At 44.1% G+C, this 19638-nt stretch overlaps 1 protein-coding gene across 1 annotated transcript in view; it reads left to right on the forward strand.

The window, feature by feature from the left end:
• The window catches only part of LOC149297847 (alpha-1,3-mannosyl-glycoprotein 4-beta-N-acetylglucosaminyltransferase B-like), a 109629-nt gene that overhangs the window by 46698 nt on the left and 43293 nt on the right, over positions 1-19638 (forward strand). Inside the window, exons 2-3 of the mRNA XM_089488040.1 lie at positions 17398-17577; positions 19379-19519. Coding sequence (XP_089344166.1) covers positions 17398-17577; positions 19379-19519 — 321 coding nt within the window. The remainder of the gene's footprint in view (positions 1-17397; positions 17578-19378; positions 19520-19638) is intronic.

A 19638-nucleotide genomic window follows, 5' to 3' on the forward strand; every position in this document is an offset into this window, starting at 1 on the left:
GGGCCATCTGCTACTCGACTTTTAGGTTGCATGGTCCATTGAAAAATACACCGCAACCTCAAAGTCAGCAAACATTTCAGCTGCTCATTTCCTTACTCAAAAGACGCAATTAACTGTTTCATGTTCAGTCGCTTCAGTAGAAAATTCCCAGTGTGATACTTTCAGCACGCTAATCACGTCACAGCACTTTTTCTCAGATGAGAAAAATCTTTGCACGGCACAATTCATCACCACCTACAGTGGTCCCCAAAATTAGTTGATTAGTTATTGGAATTAGTGACTTAGACTTTTTAATCTTATTTAATTCCTCACATGGTTGCCTCTACTAAAATCAGTTGCATTCAAAATAAAGTCGCCAAAGCAGCAGCCAATCACATTTAGATAACATTCATGTAATTGGCTGCTGCTTCTTTCATTGATTTCAAAAGGAACTCGGCTCCCATTGGCTAGAATGAAAGTGAAATGGCATACTGTAGAATGCTCCCTGCTTGCAGTATACTCACCTATGGGGGGAGTTAAATGAGACAGAAGAACTCCATTAACCAGTGAAATGTGCTGGAGTCCATCTAAAACTGACCCCAATATGAATCTAACCAGCAATGTAAATGCCAGGTTAACGTCACTGCCTTTCACATGAAAGCAAGGCTGACTGCTACTAGAGGTTAAAAGAAGAAAATTGTATTATGGTGTAGATGAAGGGGTTTATTCACTAAAGTGAGACATTGCAGGTGAGTAGCATTTTTAGATCTCATGAGCATTTGTGAGAGAGTCAACTGGAGATACAAAAAAGACAACAGGTGCAGTAGAGTTCTACACCACAAATATAAGAGCATGATGTATTTTTGTCCTAAGAAGGATGTTATATATATGCAAATGTTTTAGGCTGTAAAGTAAGAATGCTTTTCAAAACTAGGCATGTTAATACTTTATTTGTATCACTTAACAAAAAAAAAATAACATCTAAATCAAATCATTATTGCCTTTGCCTTCAACACAGCATCAATTTTTCTAGGTGCACTGTCAGCAGTTTTGTAGGCATATAGTAAGGTGTACAATAATGTTTTTTTTACCATACAGATGCGGATGATCGTTAATTCAATATATAGGGTGAAATACAATCAGTAACTGAGAAGAAAAAACAGCCAGGTAGGAGGAATAATACTCTGTGAAAAACAACCAAACTAACAAGGTCAGGTTGCTGAAGGTAATTTAATGTGAAGCGTTACGCCATGGCAAGACAACAAGACACAGGGTAGTTATACTGCATCAGGAAGACATTTCAGGGCAGAAAGGGGCTTCCAGATGTTGAGGACCATGGTTGGCCAAATCCACAGAAGAACTATGGATAGTTCTCCAAGATGTTCGTAAAAAAACCTACTTGTTCATTAAACAAAACCGTGTGCAAATGTACCTAGAAGAATTGGTGCTGCTTTGAAAGCAAGGGGTGGCCGCACCAAATATCGATTTGATTTAGATCTTTATTTTGTTTACTTTCTTCCTTTTGTTAAATAACTTACTTCATAGCGTTTTTTCACACCGAAGATTTTTCCACAGTACTGTATGTATCAAACAATAAAACGGAAAATAAAGAAAACCTGGTCTCCATTAAACAGATATATTCCTCAATAACGAGGATATCAAAACCATACAATAAAAAGTTACGATAGATGTATAGATTTGAACAAATAATAATCCGGAAGGCAAATAAGGTCCATAAAGTTTGCCGGTCGTGTAAGGAAAATCCCCCAAATCCTGGGACAGTGTTAGACCAAACTAAAACACAGAAGCACAGCACAAGGCTGTCATAGTGTAGTGTTTTAATATAAAAAGGGGGCTACTTAAAGGAAGCATCAATATTAAAATCCTTAAAATAAATGAGGGGAGGAATCGGCAGAGCCGTTGCGTGATGAATGCAAGCCGTCAGTCTGCCCGAAACACCGGAAACCGAAAGTAGCGCGATATAAGAAACCTCGGACCTTGTCTAAGATAAATATTAGTTTTTGTAGATGAAATGAACTCGTAAAAAATACCTTTAAATGCATTTGTTGTTCGGGGGGCTTCCTGGGACACTAGAGTGTCATTTTCATTGACTGTAATGAGATGGCTTTGGCAAATCAGCGTTACAAGCCGGTTTCATTACTTATTGCTTACTTTAATATGAAAAGATGGCTCTACTCTCCAAATGAATCTGGCCGCGGATAGATAGCTCAACTGTTGCAGCCCTTTTAGTGCCAGCAGTCGAACAAACCTTCCACCGATGCAAGCGGTGGACTGAGACGTGGAGTGCTTTCATTATCATCGCATGTGCGGAACGTCATAACGAGTGTAGAGCGGCCAGTTTCCGACCTTGAAAGTGTTTCGTTATTATATCGTTCTAAGAAAAGAAAAAAACACCTGATGGGAAAGTATGAATTCTACCATTTGTAAATATTTCTCATGCCCTAAATAATTTCACATCGTTGTGGGGCACATCAGCTGTGAGCGGTGGCCAAACAGGCAGAATATCATTAGCGTGTAGCCGTTAACCCTTAATATTCCCCAATAAATACGCTGCAGCGGTATACTCACAAGCAGTATATATATATATATATGTATCAGAAACCCACCTTATTTTAATCTATAAACACAATTGCACGTTGATTCAATTTAAAGGTTTTAAAATTGGCAATTTTCTTTTAAGAACACTAGACATTAAGGCATTTAAGTAAAATACGTTATTAAACATATTATCTACTACTTCTATTCACCCTGACTGGTGAACGATGGTATACACGGCACGCATTCCAGAAAAGAGGTTCAGGAGGCTTTGGGTCAGGGACACTTGGCAGGTATGGAATAATGACAGCTGGAGCTTGCTATGCAGCTTGGCTTGTCTTCATCAAAGATAATTATAGAACAGTTTGGCGTTTCATATGTAAATCTGTGGCGGGTGCAGAAACATACCAGCTCCCGTATTATACAGCAAGTGACCGCAGTTCCCTGTATAGTGTTTCCATAGGGTGTTCCTAAGATCCCGATTTGAAGACTTGTATGGATCTTGCTATAAGCAGCTTTCTTTTTAACATCTGGCAGGCACTTGCGGCAATATTAATCTCTCACGCTGTCTGTATGGCAAGCTCCAAACCATTAGGAAGCCGCAATGTCACAACTTACATACCAACTGGGAAGTGAGAATTAATGTTACTGAACATTACATCCAGCTACATGGCTAGGAAAATAATTAGGCTACTCTGTCAGCCAAGGAGAGTTCCCAGCGTGAGAAGCAGAGTATGCAATCTCTGCAGTCCGCTAGGAGAATCCCAAGCAAATGCATAAATCAAGAGTAAGAAAATGGGATCATTTGTGGGCTCTGTCGCATTATATGACATCGCCACGTCACGCTATGAGCAAATGAATTGTTCTTCATTGTAGTGATAATATTGCTAATGCCAGGTAGTCCAAATAAAAGAAAAACCCTGATTTACACATTTGCCTCACATTCTCCTGACACGATATATAGATCATTTTGTATGCATGTGCCAGCGTAACTACTATGTAGGTGACTGTCACGTTAAATTGCTCGTATTGTACGCAAACTGCAGGGTACGCCTTCAGCTGCATTGAAGGGCAATTGTGCATCTGTAATCACATCAAGTGTCTGCTGGAGCGGTCATGTCTGGTTGCCCAGAAACGCTGCATGCACAGTGCTTTTAAATTCTATGTCGAGAACAAGCTTTTTTATTTTTTTAGTTCTTTGTTAAACAAACATTCGGACGATAGGCTGACTTTAAATGGACACGCCAGCCATTATATAAACGTTAAAGTGATCTCTTTGGGTGGTGTTCCACTTGCAAATGCCCGGGGTGATTCTTCAGGACCCCCTTATGTGCCTTTGCCCGCTTCCCACCATTCTCCCCTGGGGCAGCAGTTCCAGGGGCGGCAGCCGCTCTGCCACAACTGGGTGCGGAGATCCTTTGTAACCAGCCCATACACGCCGTGGAGCGCTATACCGGCACAACATACATAGTTACCTTATTCTTCTCAGATGTGATGTTATGCCTAGGGCAGCGCCCAGCCAAGATACAGCTCTAATTGCGGGGGGAGGGGGGTGTTGAGCAGGGCAGAGCTTCAGCTTCTCCTTTAGGTAGGTAAAGGATTCTTTTTTATTACTCACAAAAATATGTATTATTGGTGAATAGAGTGTGCTATCTCCTTAATATGCTACCCCATGGACCAAAATGCTAAATTGGGCAGGAGTGAGTGAGCGAGTGAAGCAAAAGGATCCTTTTCCCCCACCCACAGATTAAATGCTGCCCCAGAGACCCGTTAACCAGCTGTGATTGCTGGAGCCCCAGGGCCAAACCTGGAGCGTTCCTAGGAGTCCATTTCCCCGGCAACTGAATATATATGTCAAGCCACATTTTAATTTATTCTGTCTAGCCTTTTACCCAGCACCTAGAAAACCAATGTTTGTATAAGCTAATGTTCCAGTGAAGTTAATGCTTTCAATATAACACAGGGTACGTTGTAGGACACGCTTCGAGAGCAGAGTTTGAAAGCAAGTGCGATGTTTGAAATATGGCGTCATCATCAACGCCCAGAGGAATGGGGTGGAATTGCTCCATGAGTTGAGCTGGCGATAATGCCATAGATTTTTCACAAAAGTCATTTTGTATGCTTTAACCCCTGAAGCTGCTGCTTTTCTCTCCATGGGTGGTGCACCTATCCAGAGACCACCTATGTCTAGATGTTGTATAGGAACTAAATTGGTAGTTTAGGCTGAAATATGATCTGAGCATGCTTACAATGTCCCAGAGCCCCCGTGTATCCTCACTGATTCTGCAAAGACAAAAATCCCCTCCAACAACACGAATCAGTAATGGATATTCTAAGCGCTGTCCCTTAGATTACCCAGACTCTCGGAGAAAAGCATCGGCGCGCATAGTCATTCAAGGAATTTATAGCAGTAGCCCTCGTGGAACAGAAGAATGCTAGAATTATTTGTTTATACAGACCCAAAACTCAAAAAGAACGATATACTATAATTTTATTTAAGGTAGAAAGCCTTAATTGTGTCTGCTACACTAGAATTTCTAGGGGGCCATTTTTTTCCCCTGTAAGTAAAGTTTGCTTAATTGATTAAAATAAATGTTTAGCGGCCGTCCTTTATTTCTGCATGGTAAACTATGCCTTAACGCAGTGATCACTAGATGTAATATTTAAATGTACTTTGGCCCGACCGTCGGCTCTACTGTGTATAAAAACTGTGCTGTTCCGAGGTGACGGCGACGCACCAGAAATAAAAGTGCACCCAGCCCGGGGGGAGCAATCAATATATCCTATTTCTTGAGTTATCAAACTGCGACTATTGGATACACGCTGCATAGATGTCTTAGCAATAGTATAGTGGGGGATGTTTTCTATACGTTGAAATTTACAGCTACTATGCATCGTGTCGACCCTGATGACCTTTTTCTGCACGAAAGGTGTGAGGTGGTCAGTCGTAATGCATAGCCAATGAGGTGAGACAGACCTGATGCCCACACACCCTGTTAATGAATAATCCCCAAAAGGTGTTTATTCACTAAACAGGGACTTGGTTGGAGAGCATGCTGGAACGGTGCAATCTCATTGACTTAATTGACTATCTAGTAAAATAGCTTGGGTGGCCCTGGATAAAGCATACAGTAAGATTGTTTGAAATTGACCTCATTGATTTGAACTATGAATTATTCAGGGCCGGCTCAGCCAATGATGGCCCTTTATGTTGCGTAGTGAATTTACGGTGTTGAAACCACAACTCTGCTGCCAAGTCCTGCTTTAGTGAATCCTCAAAGCTTCTTTTCTGTTTATAGACCACTAACAAGTAAATAAAAGTAGGACCGACTTAATTAATGGCCTTTGACCCGGTGCTCCTGACTCTGATTCATCATTTACCATCCTTGGCCCCCGCGTTTGGTGCTGGTGTATCACCCCGTTACAGCCTTCCGGCAGAGGTAATTGGAAACGCGTTGCATAGCACAGGGTACATCCTCGTCTATTACGGCGGTGCTGTTAAGGGACACTCGATCCCGTCTTTTCGTGTTCGTTTTTTTGTTTTTCTCCCGGAGAGAAATGCCATGATCTACATTTCAATAATGAAAGTAAATTAGCGCATAACAAAGTGACAAGAAGATGACTGGAAGAGAATAAAGCAATCTAGAAGGGAGGAGGACTGCTCCATTCAGAATGTTACCGAGCATCTTGGTATTTAGACCGCCGGAAGTTTTGACTGCTCAGAACAAAACAAAAAAAAAAGGATCTTGAATTGACAAGTCATTTCATGTGGGATTTAATTATTTAGTGTCTGTTTATCGGCTTCACGTCACGTGGCAGGAGCAGAACTGTGGATTTAAAGTGATGGAATGAAATGAGTCTAGTTAGGTTTTTTCTAACCGTGTAAACGTATAATTTGAAGGCAGAGGAGAGCCATTCACTTATCTTGTCTGCCCATTTTTTCCTGATGTAAAGACTCAGACCCTAATCAGTTATTGTCCTAATCGTAGGTTCGGGATAGCCGTATGCATATTCCATGCGTTATTGATTCCCCTTACCGTATTAACTTCTACCACATTTGCTTGGGAGGCTGTTCAGTTTATCTGCCATCCTCTCAGTAAAGTTAAAGGTCCTTATATTACAAAATTCTTAAAGGGGAGCAACTTATGTTTCTAGGGTTTGGTGTTGCCTCCTCCATTAAAGCACTCTCCAGCCATCATAGACACTTTAATGCATCTGGTAGCTGTGTGATCCCTTTTAGTGTTGTCCCTTTTGCAAATGTGTAGGGGATTTCACAGATATGCGTTTGCCCGTTTGCCCACCCCCCAGCTAAATGCCATACAAGAGTTGTCCTGTATCTCCCTCGTCTCCCTCAACCCAATGCACTCGCTTCCAATTAGCTGCAGCTCTGGAGCGGAAGAAACACAGAAAAAACAGTCATGGGGGGGGCGTGGTCGGCTGGACTCCAGGATGGCTGTGCAGTGATTCTGCTCCTCCAAGCCGCCCGGTTTTAAGCACTTAATAACAGCGTTTCACCTGACGTTTTCCGGCTTTTCTGGCAGGATCGAGTGTGGGAATGCCGGGAGGTATCCGCAAGTCCGCTAAAAAGAAAGTTGTGCCGGACATTTTTCAGAAAAAGGCGACTTACCTTGAAGCTCCCGCTCTTTCTCCAATGGCGTCCCAGAGCCAGGATATGGATGGCGATGCTGTGGCCTGCTCGAAGCGTGACATAGATGAGCTTAAAGACCTCGTCCTGTCCGTTAAACGGGATCTGATGGCTCACATCAGAGACGAGATCCGAGACCTCAAGAAGGACATCACTGATATTGGCACGCGTACGGACCACCTGGAGAGGGTCCAGTCTGACATGCAACGTGGTGAGAGGGCGATGGAGGCTGACATAGCCGCGCTGCGCCATGAGGTACAAGACCTGCAGGAGGCTCATGAGGACTTGGAGAATAGGTCGCGCAGAGCTAACTTCAGGATCCGTGGTGTTCCTGAAGCCTATCAAGATGCCGAGGTGGTGTTGGGCATTATTCTTCAGCAACTCCTGCCGAACAAGTCTCCCGACGAGGTCATCGTGGATCGGGCCCATAGAGCTTTGAGGCCTAGACCTAGGCCCTCCGACAAGCCTCGTGATATCATTGTGAAGCTCCGGGATTATGCGGTCAAGGAAGAGGTCATGAGAGCGGCCAGAGGCACCAAGCTTTCGCTTGACAACCTGGAGGTTCACATCTTTGCGGATCTGTCTCCGCGGACATTGATGCGGCGTAAGGGCCTCAAACCCCTCACGGATCACCTGCGGGCCCAGAGTGTCACTTACCGTTGGCGGTTCCCCTTCGCCCTTCAAGTGGCGGCAGGGGACAGAAGCTACACGATTAAGGACCTATCGGAGGCTGCTGAGCTCCTACACTATCTGGATTTACAGCCCTTACCTGTGAGCCGAAAGAGAAGCCGCCAGGATACGGGCTCCCTTCCAGCAGGAGAATGGTCCGAGGTTCCATCGGCAACGAGGAGGAGCGACCAAGCCACCGTTCCCATAGACAGATCACCGGACGTCTAGCTATGGTTTTCTCGTTTTTACTGCTTTTATAATTTTTTGCGCTTCGGTTGTTTTGTTTTGCCGCTTGGAACGCGTTTGCCGGGACACCATTTGTTTCTGCGGTGCTCCGCGACTCTCGGAGCCCTGGGAAGCGAGGAGCTTACTTCATCGTGGCGGCGGCACCTCCATGTTGAGGTTTTCAAGCATTGAAGCACCCGGGTGGACTGGTCGACGGTCCCGGCTTTGACTGTGTGCCATGCTGATCCCACCGCAGGAGTTCGGTGGGTCTCGACATTGGAACTTTCGGCTCTTCGCTCGCTCCGTATCGCGTATTTTTCTTTTCTGCGTCGTTTATCTTGTGTTTTCGCTCTATCGGTACAACATCGCACACGTTTTGTTATTTTGCTTTTTGATTTAGTTTTTACACATGATACCGCCTAGGTGGCTATTAAACTGGGCATCAGATTTGGAGCGTCTGGCTTCTTTCCCCTGTTGCCCTCTGGCTGCGGACCATATAGATCTGGGCCCTGGCTATTTACTCATGTCAGGTGATTCTACTCCCCGACGGGCTGGAGGTACCATTTTGAGGTTCCTTTCCTTACACCCCCCTTGACCTGAGTTGGTCCACGCTCTGCCTGACATACACTTATGCTTTCCACACTTCACCATAGGCTTAGTCAGAGCAGCGCTCCACTGGTTCTATGCGCTTCATATGACACCTTTTCAGGGGACCAGTGTCCCTGTGTTCTATTGTTTTGTTGGTTATGCACTGTATCTGTATCTCTGTTTTGTTTTTCCCTCCCCCCTCCTACCCTCTTTTCGTTCTGCCCTCTCTCTCTTTCTCTTTTCTTTTTCTTTTTTTCTAGAACACGGCTGGCGGTGATATCTCCACTCCTCTGCAGCCTCCTCATGCTGTGCCACGATGTCAGTTGTCATGGCTAGTACCCTTAAGGTTATATCTCACAACGTCAAGGGTCTGAACTCGCCCCAGAAGCGTAGAGCTGCGATGCGTTATTACCGTAAACTACATGGGGACATCTTGCTCCTTCAGGAAACTCACCTGCGTAGTACTCACTTACCTGCCTACTGGGACAAGTCCTATGGTTCCCACTTCCACGCCGTGCATCCAAGCCAAAAGAAAAATGGAGTCAGTGTGTTTTTTCGCTCTTCTCTGGGATTTCAACTGCAGTCTATACACAGAGACAAGTGGGGCAGATACATCCTGATCCTGGGGCTCCTTCACAATCATCCTACAGCAATCCTGAATGTCTATGCTCCTTCTACGGCAGCTGCTGACTTCTATTCGCACATCACGGATCTACTGTTGCCATACCGCAAACACAATCTCATTGTTGGGGGGGACTTTAACACGCTCTGGGACGGCTATCTGGACAGGAAGAGCGACTCTCCTCTTTCCTATGCTCCGCCAAACTCTGGTCGCCTTAAAGACTTTGCCAAGACGGTGGCGCTGGTTGACGTTTGGCGATTACTCCATCCTAAAGCCCTTGATTATTCTTTTTTTTCCCACCCCCACCGGACATATTCGAGGATAGATTATATTTTTGTTGGTCAGCACATGGCTTGTTCCCTTCATGAGGCGCGGATCCATCCTATCATATGGTCTGACCATGGAGCGGTTGAATGTGTGCTGCAGCTCACGGATTGTCACGGAGGCGCAAGACAGTGGCGGCTTGACGAGTTTATGCTGACGGACCCGTCGTTAGTCTCGGAGATTACGAAAGACTTGTCGGAGTTTTTCAATTTTAATGAGACCCCGGGTGTTGATGCTCTTCTGGTCTGGCAGACACATAAAGCTTACGTCAGAGGCTCCTTCCTCAAACTTAAGGCAAGGCGCCGGAAACTGCGACAAGCTGAGATCGAGGCCCTTACGTCTCAGCTGGAAGCCCTGGAGTCCCGTCACAAACAGCTGCTCGATAGCTCGATACTGCATGATATAGTACGGGTGAGGGGGGAGCTGAACCTTTTGTTGAGCCAAGATGTTCTATATTCCCTGAACCTTACCAAACAAAAATTTTTCGACAAAGCAAATAAACCTGACGCCATGTTGGCTAGGCGCCTGAGAGCTCAGCGGAAACTTCAGAACATTTCCAGGATTATTGACTCCCATAAGAAGTGTTGGGTGCACCCGAAAGACATAGCTGACCAGTTTGCCACATTTTATCAGGACTTATATGATGGCAATAAGGCCCCTCACAATCTCCGGGATCACCGTCCTCTGCGTTGCTTTTTGGACTCGGTGGCGCTACCGCGTCTCTCGTCCGCTCAACTTGAGACACTTAATGCTCCTATCTCAGAGGGGGAGGTCCAGGCACTGATCGCCACTCTCAAGTCCTCCAAGGCTCCTGGCCCTGATGGGCTCCCAGGTTCATACTATAAAAAGTTCCGGTCCCTGCTTGCTCCACGTCTGATGGCTCTCTTTCAACGCTTCCTCAGAGGTGAACCCCCATCCACTGAAATGTTGCGAGCTAAAATTGTGGTTATACATAAGGAAGGTAAAGACCCCTCGACATGTGGGAGTTATCGCCCCATCTCCCTCATCAATTCGGACATCAAACTCTATGCTAAATTACTTTCGTCCCGTCTAAGCTCGGTAATCTCCTCCCTAATCCACCCAGACCAAGTCGGTTTCATTCCGGGCAGGGAGGCCCCTGACAACATTCGGCGCACAATTGATTTGCTTGGGGCTGCCAAGGTCTCCACTCAAAGCTCGATGCTGTTGGCGTTGGATGCCGAGAAAGCCTTCGACAGAATTGACTGGACGTATATGTGGGAGGTGATGAATCGATTTGGCTTTCAAGGCAGCTTTCTGGCGGGAGTCCGGGCACTCTATAGTTCTCCTACGGCGACGGTGGCCCTGATGGGTTGTGAGTCTTCAGTGCTGAGTATCAAAAATGGCACGCGTCAGGGTTGCCCCTTGTCTCCACTTCTGTTCGCCCTGTGCTTGGAACCCCTCGCGGCGGCTATCAGGGCAAGTCCAGATATTCAAGGGATCATGGTCCAAGGAGTCCAGTATAAATTAAGCCTGTTTGCCGATGACATTTTGCTCACGCTAACGAATCCCCAGGTTTCACTCCCCAACCTTTTTCGCCTCCTGACGGACTTTTCTCGCATTTCTGGGTATAAGATAAATGACGCTAAATGTGAGGCGCTGGATGTCAATTTAGAGCCTTCTGTTCAACAGCTCATTGCTGCTAATTTCAAATTTGCCTGGCAGCCGTCCTCCATCACATACCTGGGCATACGTCTGACCAAGGATTTTGACACATTGTATCATGCCAACTATCCGCCTCTCTTGCGAACGCTGCGATCGGAGTTACGTGTGTGGTCCCGGTACAACATATCGTGGCTAGGGCGTATATACGCTATCAAGATGAACTTATTACCCAGACTTTTATATCTTTTTCGGGCGCTCCCCATTCCAGTTCTGAAGGATGAGATTGGGGCCTTTCAGTCTGCTGTTTTCCAATTTGTCTGGGCAGAGAGGAGGGCACGTGTCAACAGGTCTACTATGTTCAAACCTAAACACCTAGGGGGTCTAGCTGTTCCGGACTTCTTCCTCTACTATGTAGCGTCTCGAGTGTCGCAATTGGAGGCTTGGTCATTACCTGCAAACACCCTCCCGTGGGTAGATATAGAACGGTCGTACTTACCTCACCAGCCCCTCGATCAAGTATTGTGGCAGGATCACCCGCTGGCACTCGGCTCTCCCGCATCTGCAGTTGTGTCGACAGCGCTTCGGCTCTGGCGGACCTGGAGATTCCGTCTCCGCCTTGCGGGGCCTCTGTCCCCACTCACGCCGCTGTTGTCCAACCCCCTCTTCCCGGAGGGAATGCACCGGTTGTCGTTTCACTGGTGGTCGGAAGCGGGCTTATCTACTCTGGGAGACCTTGTGCGAGGCGGTCGGATGCTTTCTTTTGCCGCGCTACGGGACTCTAAGAATATCCCTAATGCGGAAACGTTTCGCTATCTACAAATTCGTCACTTTATTCGTTCCCTGCTGACTAGGGGCGAGATGTCCGCTCCCACAGTGTTTGAACGGCGCTTTCTGGCTCGGAAACGACTTAAGGGATCGATTTCAGCGCTCTACTCCAGCTTTATCTCTGTTACCTCCGCCTCTCCTCCTTTATATCGTTCCCAGTGGCATGCTGACCTGCTCACTACTTACCCTGACGACGTCTGGGACTCGGCGGCGACGACTTTGCACAAACTCACGGTCAACACGCTGGTTAAGGAAAGGGCTTATAAAGTCGTTGCGAGGTGGTACACTTCTCCCATGCAACTGTCTCGTATGGTTAGGGGTTCCAGCGATGGCTGCTTCAGAGGCTGCGGCGAACAAGGCACCTATCTGCATGCGTGGTGGGCGTGTGGAGTAATCCAATCTATATGGTCTTCCTTTTCACTCCAGTTGTCGAGAGTGTTAGCTACCGATGTCCGCTTAACCCCTGAGGTGGCGCTTCTTTTGATGGATGTCCCGGGAGGCACCTTGTCCGCACCAAACCAGCAGCTTATTCATAGGATCTGCGCTGCGATCAAACAAGCTATTGCCAGGAGGTGGAAGGGCGTCCCTCCGACCTTCGGCGAAATACAGGCTAATATATGGCATCTCATATGTATGGAGAAGATCACCGCCAAGATCTATGATAATATGTCCAAGTTCGAGTCTATTTGGCAGCCGTGGCTCTCTACGTTTCCGGGCTCTCGCCCGGCCCATGCAATACTTCGGTGGTGACCCGTCCTAGCCGGTTTTGCCTTTCTTCTCTCTCTCTGTTCTGTCTCTTTTGTCTCTTTCTTCTTTTGCTTTTCGTCCTTCCCGTCCCTTTTTCCCTTCCCCCTATCATGGGAAGTGTTTGACAGTAGGTTGCTCGCCTTGCCTTACCATGGGTCGGCTCACTGTTTACACCCGGTACCCCCCGGGGTCTGGGAGTCGGTATCTGTATCCGTTGATGCATCTAAGTGGCGTTAATCTGCATTTGCCTGTGGTTTTGTAACATGGTAATTGTGCAGTGTTTATGCGTCTCTGATTCCTGCTCTGCAATGCTGTTAACACTTTAGTCTTGTCATTTATTGTTTTGTTTTCCTTTTATTCATGCTTAAATGCAAATAAAATACTTTAAACAAAAAGAAAAAACAGTCATGCTAAATAGAGGGCTTTGCAAAACTTGATGAAAACCACTAAAAGTAGAAAACCATCAGGAGGGCCCAAAGTATCTAAGTTACAGCAACCAAGGGACAGTTGTCCCCTTCTGTCCCCAGTGCCACCGACTGTGTCTATTTTAGCAGTTTTATTATTATATAATCCTCTTTCTAATTGGATTTACATTTAAAGTTCTTGGTAACGATTCATTTCGCTTCTTTATACCCTTCATCCGGTATATTGCCATCTCGAAAAGAACAGAACATGAAACAAGGACCCTTTTTAATCTTTTGTCTCTAGCTGGAGGTATTCCAGGATGTCAAAGGAAGGCCTTTGATGTGACTGACGGTACTGAAGAAGACCCTGTCAGTTCGAAATAGGGCACTTGCAATAGATCCTAAATTACATGAAGTTGCGCTTTAACATAATCTGACTCGATCTAGACATTCCTGCGTGATTTTGTTGGCCTTTTGCTCTGTGTACACTACTAGTTCTGTGGAAGAATTAAGCAATGTTTATCTCAACTGATTTGACATGAAGGGTATTTCCCCCCCCCTTTTACATTTTGATCAAAATCTTATTTTCTACCCTCCTCATAGCAAGTAGTCTAAGTGACTAAGAAAGAGCGTTCTAATCTTACAAAGGTTACACTGGTTTTCCATTAACCCTTGCACTATAGCTAAAGGGAGAGGGATCATCTTCTGGCGCTGCCAGAAATATTATTTATTGTTTTATATAGCGACATCATATTCCACATAACAACTAGTATATAACCTAACAATTTGACTACAACAGGTGAGGAGCGCCCAAATAGCGGGTAACAATCACATAGGAATGTATATGTTAATGGAAGATACGAGTGAAGGCTTTTGATATTATAAAAACAAATATAGATATTTCGGTACTGGCCACCGAGGAGAAACTTCAAAGGACGCTATGATGCGATGCCGTGAGTAAGAAGGAGGGTCGTGTAAAATCTTAAAACCTCAGTAGTCCCTTAAGATAGACTAGTTACAATTTTGAAGTAGATTTTTATTTCTTGTGCGAGACAAAAGGGTTTTATCTCTAACATTTAGAGTTGGTTTTCTTCCAGGGATCTTCTAAGTAAACACTTGCACTTGAAGCCATGCTGTCACTTCTCAAGCCGTTCCAGCTGGAACTTGATTTACAAATTGAAATCATACAACTAATCACTTTTAACCGTTGCCGTCCAAGATCTCCCCCTTCAAACAATACTTGGTATTAAGGGAGTTGAAGTCCTTTTAACGAGACCACTACTTACGGTATTCTTCAGGGGCAGCTCCTCACCCATTACTGTTTACTTCCCTTCAGACTACTTCTTCTTCTTGACACTTTGGGAGACTATGGTAACTCCTCTATAGTAAAAAGACTTCTTTTAGTATTACTTGTTAAAAAGTAAAACCGCTCATTTACCTTTTCTCTTGTCTGCTCCTAAAAGCTCATCTTCCTAGCATAGCATTCTCAATGGATCTTATCATTTGTTAGGAGAGTTCTCTTACTAAACCTAAGGACATTTTGAGCTCTTAACAACCTCCGAGTCGCCCTGCCCTTGCATCTCCCTGCACGAGACGCCTTAATAAACCTGTTGGGAACACTAACTGGTGTTACTTCTAAGAGCTCGGTGAAAAGCCCACTGCGGGTGGCTGCGGAGGAAGTCATTAAAACTAGAAGTATTTCATTATTTTTAGTTTTTGCTACAGCAGCCACACGAGCATCTCCTTTTGAGCCTAATGAAAAGTGTGACGTTTATGCTTCAGAAGCCAGGTGTACCGCAGGATTAGGTAGGCAATGACATTTCTTTCCAAGCCGTGCTCGATGTGCCGTGAAAGAGAAAATTAAAGTGCTCCTCCTCTTCAGTTGGTCTTCACTACATGTTTAAAAGCCTGGGCATAGCTGTCTCCTAAAGCTGATTTATACTTTTGCAAAGTTTTTAAATTCTGTATTTTTGGTCACCTTCAGTCTGTATCATTTTTGTTCTGTTTAACAGGCAACTAACACAGATTAGTTAAATTAAATTAAAACAAAAGGGACTGTACCATAACAACAATGGGCGGTCCCTAAAGCCATTGAAAACAATGCATTTTGAGCCCGTACATGTACGGGCTTTGTCATTAAGGGGTTAAAAAAAAAATAATTAAATACCTGATTTTTTTAGTAAAAGAAATTGTAATATATATGTATATATATATATATATATGTATATATATATATATATATATGTATATATATATGTATATATATATATATATGTATGTAACACTTTCTAGTGGTAGGGTATGTTTTAAAGAGTAACTGCGACTCTCACAGATCTTGGGTTCTGTGACAATAGGTGGCAGAACTTTGTAACGTCCTATCCTGGTGTTATGTTCCCTGAACAAATCAGTTCCCACCAAAGACGGACAATAACTTATGAAAAGTGGAGAAAGTTAAAATGGCTGTTCCTGAGATTTATACATAAAGTGGGTTTGTGGTTTATATATATGTACAATCTCGGGTTATTCTGCGCTATAAAATGTGATTTGATTTTAAAAATCTGTATTGTCTCCAACAACATGCCTAAAGGATTATGGGAGTATTCTAGCATAGTACGTATTTCATCATAACGGATTTGTGAACGTGTGTAATGCTGACTACATCTCTAGGGAATCCAATGCACATTGTCTTCTGCATTCAAGCAATTGTTAGGCGGAGATGAAATAATCAATGTAATGGATGCAGAGCCGGCGTGTGGGGGCTGCTGGTCGAAACTCAAGTGATTTATTTACTTTCTCTTTGTTCTGTTTTATAATGTAGAACGTCAATCTACCTGGCCTAGATAAAGATCCCAGCGGGGACCTGTTTGTGTTTTAAGATTTTTTTTCTTCTTCACCCAGCCTCCTCACTTTTGTTTCTACCACACGATTTGACTCGAGAACACAAGGGGACAAATTTAATGGGGTCCCGGAAATGAGGGCTGGTGTTTAATGGATCCTCCATTAGTTTTTCACTGGTAGCATAGTCGTGTAGCCAGTAGCAGTCATGTGGGATTAGTTGGAAAATGTGCCCGACGTTTTACATGGCTGTCTCCGGTGGTCCAGCTTTGCCTCTTTCAGCTAGAGGGGTGACCAGATGGAGCGGTGCTATTCTCTGCTGATGCCACACACCCGACGTGAAGCTGCATATTGCCAAAGCAAGGCCGTGTTTTGTGGCCTTTTTAGCAATACATGGCCTCCATATGGGACAAAGAATGCCATTTACAGCCACTGTACGTATGTGATTAAGCTGCATGTGACATGAACATACCCAGGAACTCTCCGGGTTTTGTCCGTAGACTATGGGAGAAGTGCTGCTTCTCTAGGTTGCGGGAGTGGGGTGACATGCCCCACTCCCCACCCATTTCCATTAGAGAGTAGAGCCACTTGGTTAACACATTTAATGAGTCACTACATAGAATGTGCATGATGGGCCCTTAAAGGGTTAATATTTTTTAAAAAGTCTCAGGGTCGACTCATTTAGAAAGTTCCCAGGCATGGTCTTGTGCCCTATTCTACAAATCACAAATTAGCTTTTTTAGTAGTCTTATATTTTTTATTATTGTTACTTGCTTGATAAACATAAAACAGGGTTTTTTTAAAACAGAAAATGTTAGGAAAGCAGAGATTTCCAGTGCCCCCAGCCTCACGAAAGATTCGCTTTCATCTACCAGTGCTTCCACGTTGTACAAAAAATTGGAATTTAATGTCCTATTTGAAGCAGGTCACGTTACCCACAAGTTATAGGTAACGGACCCACGTGAACTGTGGCTGGAATACGCCAGGTCTTGTGTTTACGTGCGAGAATGGAAATGGTGCTTATAAAAGACTACGGGGTTTATCTGGTAAGCAGGAATTTGTGGTGGGATAAAACATTCATCACATTAACTACGCATTATGGGCTTACCCATTCTTTTGAAATGCATTGATCAAAATACATCTTTTCTGTTCTAACGATGCAGTTCTTCTAAAAGGACAAACTCTGTGGATCCTTGATGGCATATCATTAAATCTGTAACATGAAACATGTCATCTTTCTACAGCTCAAAGCTTAGTGAATTTTGCACCATTGTTGAGATCTGAAAGATTGGTCCTTTATTGCTTTCATTTTAATTAGCAGCTCATCTCATAAGGCTTCTATCTTCTGTCTACAGGGGATGTGGTGGATGTGTACCAGCGGGAGTTCCTGGGCCTCAAGGATCGGCTGCATGCGGCAGAGCAGGAGAACCTGAAACGCTCCAAAGAACTGAACCTTGTATTGGATGAAATAAAAAGGGCCATATCCGAAAAACAAGCCTTGCGAGATATCAACCGAACGTGGAGCAGCCTGTCTGGTAAGGGATACCAGGAACTAAAAAGTAATCTCTGAAACGCCAAGGCTGGTTACAGAAACCAGAAGGATAAATGCTTTGGCAACACTTTAAAGGACACTCAGGCCGTCGTATGCACTTTAATAAATACGATAGCTGCATGACCCCTTTACATTTTTATGTGGTCCATTTTGCAAATGTATGGGGGTACTCTGCAGAATCCACCCAAATATATTAGCATTTCAATCGGGTTGAGGTCTGGCCTTTGACTGGGCCATTGCAACACCTTGATTTTTTTCCCCCAGCCATTCTTTTGTAGATTTGCTGGTGTGTTTGGGATCATTGTCCTGTTGTATAATCCAATTTCAGTCAAGCTTTATATGTCAGACAGATGGCCTCACATTTGACTCTACAATACTTTGGTATACAGAGTAGTTCATGGTCGGCTCAATGACTGCAGGGTCCCCAGGTCCTGTGTCTGCAAAACAAACCCAAATCATCACCCCACCACCACCGTGCTTAACAGTTGATGTTTGGCCATAACGCACAGAACCACAGCATATGAGCACAACCATCTCCACTTTGGTCTTGTCTGTCCAAAGGACACTGTTGCAGAAGTCTCTTGTAGTTTGTTCAGATGCAACTTTGCAAACCTAAGCCATGCTGCCATGTATTTTTTTTTTATTTTTTTTTTTTAGAGAGAGAAGAGGCTTTCTTCTGGCAACCCTTCCAAACAAAAACCATACTTGTTCAATCTTTTTCTAATTGTACTGTCATGAGCTTAAGCGTTTAACATGCTAACTGCGGCTTGTAGAGTCTGAGATGTAACACTTGCAATTTCTCTGAGACTTACACGATCTGACCTTGGGGTGAATTTGCTGGGACGTCCACTCCTGGCAAGATTGGCAACTGTCTTGAATGTTTTCCAGTTTTGAATAATCTTTCTCACTGTAGAATGATGGACTTTAAATTGTTTGGAAAAGCAGATTGATGAGCAGCAATAATTGCTTCTCTAAGATCATTGCTGATGTATTTCCTTCTTGGCATTGTGTTAACACACACCTGAATGCTACAGACCAGCAAACTGCTAGAACTTTCTTTTTTATAGAGGTAGTCACACTTGCTCATGATCAATTAATCAACGACATTTAGTTTACAGCATCTATCTGCAACTTAGCATCTTAAGTCATATGGAAGGAATAAGGGCGTACTTTCACACATGGCTTCTCCATTTTGGCTTAATTTTTGTTGAATAAATCATGACACGGTGTAATATGTCATTTGTTGTTGTTCATCTGAAGTTGTAGTTACATATGATTGTTATGTCCTGATACGTAAAACCATAGAATTCAAAGAGGGTGTTCTTTCTCTTTTTTTACCGGACTATATGTATAAAGAAGAAATTTGGTGCAAAGGTTAAGTGTTTTCTGCTCTCCAGCGAAAAGGTCCAATCAGCAAAATCCTTCCATTGAATCATATGGTGACAAAGAATGGCATGCATTCTTTTACAATGCTGTATTACTTGGTTTATCTTTAATTAAAGAAGATTTTCCACCTAGTGGGCCTCTAAATATATCCCCAGATAACTGCTGTGTTGTGTAGAGAGAAGTTAAAGAAACCTGTCTGTCAATGTTTCTCTCCTTAATGTTCCCTGTCACTTACACAATTATTTTTAAAAGTTTATCTGAAGTACTAGAGTTGCCTAGAAACAGAGTCCCGTCATTCCTCCCCTACGTATTACATCACAGCAAGTCCAAATGCTACCCACTGATCGTCAGCTATGTCTAACTCATTTTTTTTTCTCATCTCAAACTTCTTGTTCAAGATGAAACAAAGCTAAAGCTGTGGAATATCACAAATAAGAATGTGTTGCATTTGCCTACTATCTTCCATCACTTGCCACACCTGCTGGCCAAGGAGAATAGCCTGCAGCCGGCTGTCCACGTGGGCCAGGGTCGGACTGGAGGTAAGCATTTTCATCGGTTCTGTTTGAAACATAGGTGAAGCTTAGCATTATATATATGACTAATATATATATATGAACTAATCAATGCCGCTAGCAACATAGACGTTTAATACGGTAAC

Source organism: Sceloporus occidentalis, unplaced genomic scaffold (genome assembly GCF_023333645.1).
Source record: "Sceloporus occidentalis isolate IW3139 unplaced genomic scaffold, rSceOcc1.0.p SCAF_36, whole genome shotgun sequence".
In the NCBI taxonomy this organism is placed as follows: domain Eukaryota; kingdom Metazoa; phylum Chordata; class Lepidosauria; order Squamata; family Phrynosomatidae; genus Sceloporus; species Sceloporus occidentalis.